The sequence below is a fragment of the Andrographis paniculata genome, unplaced genomic scaffold (assembly GCF_009805555.1).
Source record: "Andrographis paniculata isolate CXL003 unplaced genomic scaffold, ASM980555v1 Contig79END, whole genome shotgun sequence".
Classification (NCBI taxonomy): Eukaryota; Viridiplantae; Streptophyta; class Magnoliopsida; order Lamiales; family Acanthaceae; genus Andrographis; species Andrographis paniculata.
Window position 1 is genome coordinate 4,482,615 of NW_026137616.1, and position 9,605 is coordinate 4,492,219.

Genomic DNA, 9,605 nt, shown 5'->3' on the forward strand with positions numbered 1-9,605 from the left:
TCAGTAAATCGCACATGCAAGCCATGTTATGACGGACGTTTACACATGCATTCACCAAACAGGCAGCTAGCCTATAATTTCATTATCTCATCAACTTATCCTTATGACGAATGAAATTAATTGCCGATACTTTAGAACTGGCCATGTGAATTAAAACAGGGACCCCGTTGGGGGGTTATATTTAAAATCCACATCTAAGTAATGACCATAATTTAACGCCAAGGACAACTATTTACAGTTAATATGCAACCGAAGGGCAGTCATATTTAATGCAAATAATCTCCTACAGTTATCACGAATTAATTTATCTAGTAAACTTATGAGTGACATATCCGTTAGGGAGGAGACCCCATGGATCCCACGTATGCCACACACTTTACTTAAAATTAAATCACTTTAATTGAAATCTTATCTAGTAAACTTGTGCATGTTAATATCCGTTAGGGAGGAGACCCCATGGATCCCGCGTATAACAAACACTTTACTTAAAGATCAATTATGGAGGCCCATGAATTAATAATAATTCAACTTAAATACTTAGTCATTTAAACTTTAAGGTTTTGACAGCATGCATAGAATAATTAAATTCCTAGCATGCTCCTAACATGCTTGTAAATTTAAATCATGCCTGTCACATAATCATGCATATCACATAATACTTTGGCAAGCATTAATTTAAATACATCCACAAAGCAATAAAAGGCAGAAAATTAAAAGCACACCCACGCAGCCCTTAAAACCCTAACCAATAGCCTAAGACAACCATTACAGGATTAAAAGGGGCGCGGACAGATGCTAGACATCGGCCTCTCACGCGATGGAAAAACTGGAACCGGGCCCCCTCGGGAAGAAGTCGCGAAAACTTCGTGAAGACGATCGAATTTGGCTGCGGCATTCGCCGTTACGGCGTAGCTGTAATTCGTGTAGATCTCGTCCTCCCGTTTCCGAAAAGGTATCATGGGCTGAAAACGGACAACCGAGGCAAAAGTTATGGCCAAAACAGTTTCAGCCGACGGAAACCCTAGATTTTCGGCCCAAAAGCCGAAAACCTAATTTCCATCACCAAAAATTGTTTCTTGGCCGTCACTACAAGCCTCGTGTCCGCCCTTACCTCCAGCGCCACCTCTGCTTCGCTGCCCCACTGCGTTCGTGGCTGTTCTGCTTATGCGAACTGCTTCCAAATCGCCTCCCTTTTTCATGTCTTTTTCAGAATTACGCAGTATAACTCAAAACAACATGAAAAGCCCTACATACATGGATCTATATACAAAACCGCCTATCTACCCACACTTATTATCTGGTGGGAAAAACGATTACAACAAAACCAAAAGGGCTGCGAAGGGAAACAACATACACGCACAAAAAAAAAAATTCATTCCATACATTACATGCGAAAACGTTAAAGACAATACCAACTACACGTTTTCTGGCAGAGCCAACAATCCACGAAACCTTGCTCTGATACCAATTGTAGGAACACGCCGGTGAGGGCTGTTCATTCCCACGGATCGTTGTTGGATGCCAACGCGTACATACATGGTATTAAACGATCCTAAGCATGCTCCTATAAGAATGAACTAGAGATGTACCCTTTTTGGAACCACCAACAGCAATCACGAACAGGTTGATTCCGCTAGAGACCTTCCAGACTGTTCCCAAACCCCGCTCGAACACCGGATGGGCGGCGATCTATCAAACGGAGGGAGACGAATTTTGCTCTTCGTGAAACCCTAGAGCTGACGGCTTGCACCTGTGGTTTTCGCCTCTTTTTAAAAAAAACGTCACTAGGGTTTGACAAAGACCGCATATTAATAAGTCTCCCAACAGGTAATTGGGCCAGACCGGGGATCTTTAGAAGGTGTTGGGCTCGGGCTCCCTTATAGATCCAAATCTCTATATTCAGCCCTGAATATAATTCGAATCATAAAATATTAATTCATTCCATTAAAGAATTAATATTGCACTCCCAGCCCAACCCAAATTGAATCTGGGCTTCTATTAAACTTAATTAATTCCCCATGTTTAAGATGTTCCACATCCATTAATTAATTAAATCTTCTGACAATTTAATTAATTAATATCTTTTAATTCCTTAAGTAATACCACTCAAAACTTATTATTGTACGGATTAAATCCACCTGCAGGGTTTATACAATAATCCTTATTGAGTTCCTTAAGGGGATGTCATCAACCTGGATGTCCAGGACATGGTGCCTTAATGATAATAAATTAATTACTATGCGAATAATGTAGTTGCCCAAAATACGAAGCATGTTGAATCACTAAGGATTCTCACTTATGGTAAATTAAAGCAACGAACATTTATTCCATATATTTAATTTATTTCATCTAAGGTTAAGAATTAACAGAGTTACCGAGATCTTGGTTCTTCAATGTCAGAATAGAAGAACATATCTCAACTGTGATCCTTTCAATGTGACGCAGCACATTAGTGTAAACTAATAGTCAAGACAAACTAATTCCAAGTTTACACTACAACTTAAACCGATGGTTTTGTCCATAACCATCTCAGTTGTGAAACCCATTTATATTTAATAAAGAACTGACAACAAGATCTTCTGTGTGATCTCCACACACCATGTTGTCTACAATATTAAATAAGTGGACATGCTAATATATATAAAACATAAATAAAAGCAACACAATGTGAAATAACAATTTATTTATTCCAGTTAATAAGGAAATTGAATAATACAAAAGCGTACTAAAAGTTTGCTTTACAGTATAATCCAACAATCTCCCACTTATACTAAAGCTAAACTTTTAGTATACAATGCAAAAACATATCTCAACTGTGATCCTTTCAATGTGACGCAGCACATTAGTGTAAACTAATAGTCAAGACAAACTAATTCCAAGTTTACACTACAACTTAAACCGATGGTTTTGTCCATAACCATCTCAGTTGTGAAACCCATTTATATTTAATAAAGAACTGACAACAAGATCTTCTGTGTGATCTCCACACACCATGTTGTCTACAATATTAAATAAGTGGACATGCTAATATATATAAAACATAAATAAAAGCAACACAATGTGAAATAACAATTTATTTATTGATACCAGCTCGGGCTCCCTTATAGATCCAAATCTCTATATTCAGCCCTGAATATAATTCGAATCATAAAATATTAATTCATTCCATTAAAGAATTAATATTGCACTCCCAGCCCAACCCAAATTGAATCTGGGCTTCTATTAAACTTAATTAATTCCCCATGTTTAAGATGTTCCACATCCATTAATTAATTAAATCTTCTGACAATTTAATTAATTAATATCTTTTAATTCCTTAAGTAATACCACTCAAAACTTATTATTGTACGGATTAAATCCACCTGCAGGGTTTATACAATAATCCTTATTGAGTTCCTTAAGGGGATGTCATCAACCTGGATGTCCAGGACATGGTGCCTTAATGATAATAAATTAATTACTATGCGAATAATGTAGTTGCCCAAAATACGAAGCATGTTGAATCACTAAGGATTCTCACTTATGGTAAATTAAAGCAACGAACATTTATTCCATATATTTAATTTATTTCATCTAAGGTTAAGAATTAACAGAGTTACCGAGATCTTGGTTCTTCAATGTCAGAATAGAAGAACATATCTCAACTGTGATCCTTTCAATGTGACGCAGCACATTAGTGTAAACTAATAGTCAAGACAAACTAATTCCAAGTTTACACTACAACTTAAACCGATGGTTTTGTCCATAACCATCTCAGTTGTGAAACCCATTTATATTTAATAAAGAACTGACAACAAGATCTTCTGTGTGATCTCCACACACCATGTTGTCTACAATATTAAATAAGTGGACATGCTAATATATATAAAACATAAATAAAAGCAACACAATGTGAAATAACAATTTATTTATTCCAGTTAATAAGGAAATTGAATAATACAAAAGCGTACTAAAAGTTTGCTTTACAGTATAATCCAACAACTATAAGATTCATTTTCACCTAAAGAGCCACAATATCCAACAACTATTTTTCAATCAAAACATAATATACCAATCAATTTAACATTGAAAACTTATTACTCACTTAGAGAAATGCATATCCAACACCCCCGAAGCATTCAAAGCACAAACACACCCTAATTTTATTTTTTTCATATTGAAGAAGAATAGAAGCTTGATGGAGATGGGATATACCTTGCATAAGCAATGTGCTTTTCGACGACTTCTTTCCCTTCATCATCAATGCTGAACCATTTCTTGTCCAAGGTAAGAGAATCCCCATTTCCAATATCCATTGGGAGTAATAGTTGTCAAAAATAAGCTTTAGGTATAAGCATTAGGTGATAAAAATCACAAAACATAGATTACACGACTTACTTTGATGCAGTACTTCCGAATCCTCCAAACATTTCAATTTCCAGTACACATGGCCACCAGAGCCCACCAGTATTGGCTCTGTTCTTACAGCATCTGAGTTCTTAGTTTCTACAAAATTTTAGTGTAAAATAAATGCTTTACATAACATAAAGTTACAACAAACAAAAAGTAGCAATGTGATTAAATGGCAATGTGCAAACAAATATAGTATGAAGATACAAAGGGACTATAATATACTTACTCTTTGGAACCATGGCCTTTTACTCGAGGACCTCAGCCCGAGCCTGCTCCATCTCTCATTTGGTACCAGAAACAACGGCTTCATGCTCCGAAATGGAAATTGGGCCACCCTCTTTGGCAGAAATTGCTTGGGCAATATCATCTTTCATTATCTGCTTCAACTGCTTCTCCTGCATGTTGTTCAGGTATTCGAGAATGAAAAATCTGAGAAGCAGAAGTCATGGTTAGAAAATTATTTACCAATATTTATTACCTTATCCATTGCCGCATTAATTTTTTGTTTAGCTTCTTTGACCTTGCTGGAAAGTTTTGCATTATCTTATTCCATCCTAACTCCTCATTTTTTCTATCCACTGAAAAAAAAAAAATAAAAATAAATAAATAAATAAATGTAGATTGTAGACATGTGAGCTTAAAAATCTATCACAATGAAATAAAAGGGAGAGCAAGGGCTTCATCACAGAGAATGTTTAAAAGCCCAAGCTTTTCGGAAGCAGTGAAAGTATCATAATTATCTGTGCTCTCCAGAGAATCAACTCCCTCTGCTTTAAGAACACTTTGGGATGGAGACACGCATTTCTTGAGCACATTAAACCATGAGTTCTCCATATCTGATGTGCTGAGTTCCGCAGATCTATTCAAGAATAAAAATGTAACCAATTGTCAAGTCACTGAGGTAAATTAAATACAGGAAAGTTATATTTGATGTGGAGTAGCAGCACATATTCCTTCTAATGCTCCCGTAAATGAGACAGGAGGTTAATATGAAACTGGATATTCGGAACCAATTTTCCTCTGCATCCAGTTCTCACATCATAGATGTCTTCAAGAATAAGTTCTGCTTGCTCCTTTTTAACATCAAAGACCTGTTCATCCAAAACTAAAAAAAACCAATGAGAAAAACAACAAAGAGAGGAATTTAAAAAGGTTTCACAAACAAGTCAAATTAAACACAACACACATCACAAACATTAACTACAATAACATTAGGGAAGTAGCCGTCTAGGCCCAACATCCATCTCATCGTGGAAGTAACGGCAGACCTAGAGATTTTCTCAGGAGGGGTTGCGCCATAGACTTGAAGAACACAAGATTCTTTAGATCTGTTGGTTATTTTGTTTTTATTGGATTTATTCGAAGATAAGGAATATCATATCGACCTATTTTTTAGAAGGGTCGCATGGGGTGCGTGCTCGAGAAAGCATATACGACATTGAATGAAGTGTTTAATAATAGAGTGAAGGTGAAAATTATAATACATGAATTTGTATATGGATGTATGTTTTAGTCATGACCATGACTAAAAAGAGAGTTATACACTGTTATTCACCTGTATGAAGAATCACGGTATTTACCGTGATATATTTTGAAAATTATTATTTTGAAAAGTAAGAATTAAACTAAATTAATTCTGAAATAAAACTCTCAAAATTCAGAGTAAATTTGTTGATTAATGTGCTATGATGAATAATGTGCTTTGTCTAATTTATAGTTTTCATTATATTTTATAGACTCTTGGTTTCTAAGAGATACAATAAATTATTATAACTTGAAAGGTCTTCCACGTAGAATAAAAGGGTGATAATGTAAGTAAGATTATGAATGAGAAATTATATTGAGTCTTATCACCTTCCTCGTTGGTTCACCTATCTTTCAATTAACAAGAACTAGTATCAGAGCGCTGCGATTCCTTTTCTATCCACTTCAACATTTACCTTCAAATTGTCCAACACAAGTGATTCACAACCAATTCCCATTTTTTCAGGAGAAAATTATGACCAGTGGGTTGTGAAAATGAAAACGATACTCATCTCCAAGGATTTGTGGGACTATATTGAAGATGGGTTTGAAGAACCTCAAGATCCGGCGGCTCTGGATGATGTAGCCCGAAAAATATTGAAGGAAAATCGAAAGAGGAATGCAAAAGCTCTCTCTTTTATCCAACAAGGTCTATCAAGGGAGTTGTTCTCAAGGATTATGAGAACAATCATCGCGAAAGAAGCTTGGGAGATTATTCAAAAGAAGTTTCAAGGTGATTTGAAGGTAAAAAATATTAATCTTCAAACACTTAGAAGGGAATTGGAGAATTCAAAAATGAAAGAGTCTGAAGGTGTTCAGAATTACTACACTCGGTTGATGAGCATTACTAATCAAATGAGATCACTTGGTGAGGAAATTAGAGATAGCAGAGTGGTGGAGAAAATTCTGGTTAGTTTGCCTCCCAGTTATGATAGCATGGTCATTGTCGTTGAAGAAACTAAGGATATTCTCTCCTTGACGATCGAAGATGTGATGGGTTCATTAAAAGCCTATGAGAAGAGAATGGAAAGACACTCTGAAAAATCAATCGAGAGTGCTTTCCAAACTAAGCTAAATCTGGGTACTAAAGAAGGTGAAAAAAATAGTGAAAGTGGTGACCAAAAAAGGGGAAACATATATGGTGGACAAGGTCGAGGCAGAGGAAGAAGTTCAAGAGGTGGAGGAAGATACAATGTCGATGGAAAAAGGCAAGCCTTTGATTGAATAGGGAACTGTATAATTTGTGGGAAAATTGGTCATCATTCGGATGATTGTTGGTTTAAAGGCAAACCAAAATGTTACCACTGTCAAAAATTCGGTCATAAGGAGAAAGATTGCAGGAGCAAAAATCAGCAGCAGTCGGTCCATTTTTCTGAAGAAATGGAAAGTAAAAGGAATTTTTTTTATGCTTGTCAAAGTGCAGCGGAATACAAGAATGATGTATGGTACGTTGGCAGTGGTTGTAGTAATCACATGACGGGAGATAAATCAATTTTTGTGGATATGGATAGCTCTATAGACTCACAAGTGAAGATGGGAAATGGAGCTGTGGCAAAGGCGCTTGGAAAAGGTACAATTTGTGTGCAAATAAAGAAGGGGGCAAAGTATATTATGATGTTTTACTTGTTCTAGATTTGGATCAAAATTTGTTGAGTGTTGGGCAACTTGTGGAGCATGGATATACCGTAAATTTTAAGGATAATTGATGTTTAATATTTGATAAAAGTGATGCACAGCAGCTAGTCGCCTCAATTAAGATGGAGAGTAATCGAAGTTTTCCGCTTGTTTTCAAGTATGGAGGAAATGTCGCCATGAATGCTCACACACTTGAAGATTCATGGTTATGGCATAAAAGACTCAGGCACTTGAATTTCCACAGCCTTAAGCTACTTCAAAAAATGAATATGGTTCAAGGTCTTCCAAAAATTGATGAGATCCATGAAGTTTGGCGAAGGATGTGCACTTGGGAAGCGTCATCGCCAATCTTTTCCCAAAGGAGGTGCTTGGCGCGCTACGGAGAAATTGGAGTTGATTCATTGGCAACTGAAATTTGATAATTGTAATTTGTACAAATCCACAGGGAATTTATATTCGAAAATCAGTTGGTGGAAGTTTATAGAAAAGCGATCAGATATAGTAAATTTTTTGTGGTTGTAGACCTTGAGTAGTTATCACAATTATTTATACTCTTTTTACTGGTGAGTTTCCAGGTCGAACACAAGGATTTTAATTCATGAATTTCAAAAGATGAAGATCTTGAGAAAGCGATGAAAATTGAAGGAAAGGATCCGCTGTGCAGTGGATCAAAACTTCTAGCCTATTGAAAGCGGTAAATAAAGCGGTAAAAGGGATAAGCGGAAGCGAGCGAAGCGAGGGCGTAAAATGAAGTGCCAATGGTAACCAGATGATTGGGACATGAGCAGAAGCGGGAATCAAGTGAACGGAACATGGATGAATGGCGGTTACCGAGTGATTGGGAGATGAGTGGATGGCACAATATGTATATATATATGTATATAAGTGAATGACAAAGAGTGAAGGAGAGGTATTGTGTCTGACTTGTGAGTTACTAAATGAATAGATTCTTCTGGATGCAATAAACGAGTGATGTAAGTGTGTTAACGAAGATATATGTATATCACGGAAATGGTTAGAAAGGGATGATGTAATTATATAAATTGAAATATAAAGAATTCATAACACTGGAATTTGACCTTAAGGGATTTACAACAAGACTTCAATGACACCCAGAATCGAGACATTATAAGAAAGAAACCCTACTATCACTAGGAATCTCTGTGACCTAATAGACCACCGTCTATACCTCATTAATTATCCCAACTTTTGCCTCATTAGTGGCTTTACCTTTATGTTACCTCTTTCTAATCAAAATTGAATTCAGAACAGTAGTTAAGTAGGTCGACAAGGTTCCCGCGTACTTAACTACATTGAACTACCTTGAAACCGCTTTTGACGTAAAACAAGGCTCAGATTAATCAATTCTTCTCATGCTCTAAACTAGTGAAATGAAGTTCTTTGAATTCAAAGTTTATATAAGTATGGATAAAGTGTGGAAGAGATGAGGATGAAGAACTGAAGGATATTTCATTATTTACTACTAAAGCTAGAAAGATTAGAACTACAGAGCTGTAATCGAAAGCAGTAATCTAATCTAAGAAAACGGTAAAGACTTGGTCAAGGGAGGAGGGAAATCCCTACTCCATTGGCCATTTATGTGGATAACTCCCTTACAGGGTTGGAGCTCTCGGAAATAGGAAGATGACTGAACTGCAGAAAGTAACTGCTAAAAATACGCCAAAAATCGAAGTTTTTACATAGAGATATCTGGCCCTATTTATAGTAGGTGAATTGGGACGGTTGCAAGCAGTTGCTGGGCAGTTCCAACTGCTGGGCAGTTAGGCGGTTTCTGGTAGTTATTCTGTTGAAGTAATTGCTGGCCATAACTCCCAGGTGCCCGCTTCGCTTGCATTGAATTGTAAACGCTCAGATCTTCCTCGCTTGCCGAAGAGCTTAAGGGCATCAGTGCAGTTAGGCTCGCTTGTGCTGGCTGGAAATGAGATGGCTGAACCGCTGCAGTTGGAACACTTAGTCGCAATCTGGTGACATTCTGGAGCGGTGGGTGTCTGGGCTGTCGCTTGCAAGCGGGAGAGGCTATCGCTTGTGAGCGA

At 36.8% G+C, this 9,605-nt stretch overlaps 1 protein-coding gene across 1 annotated transcript; it reads left to right on the forward strand.

Annotated features, from left to right (window-relative positions):
• The first annotated feature begins 6,411 nt into the window (after nucleotides 1-6,411).
• LOC127240534 (uncharacterized) lies at nucleotides 6,412-7,140 on the forward strand. The gene has a single exon (XM_051259257.1). It carries the CDS (start codon nucleotides 6,412-6,414, stop codon nucleotides 7,138-7,140), a length of 729 nt encoding a protein of 242 aa, XP_051115214.1.
• The last annotated feature ends 2,465 nt before the right edge of the window (nucleotides 7,141-9,605 follow it).

Coding starts and splice junctions, on each gene's coding strand:
- LOC127240534 (XM_051259257.1), top strand. CDS start 6,412: ATGAAAACGATACTCATCTCCAAGGATTTGTGGGACTATATTGAAGAT.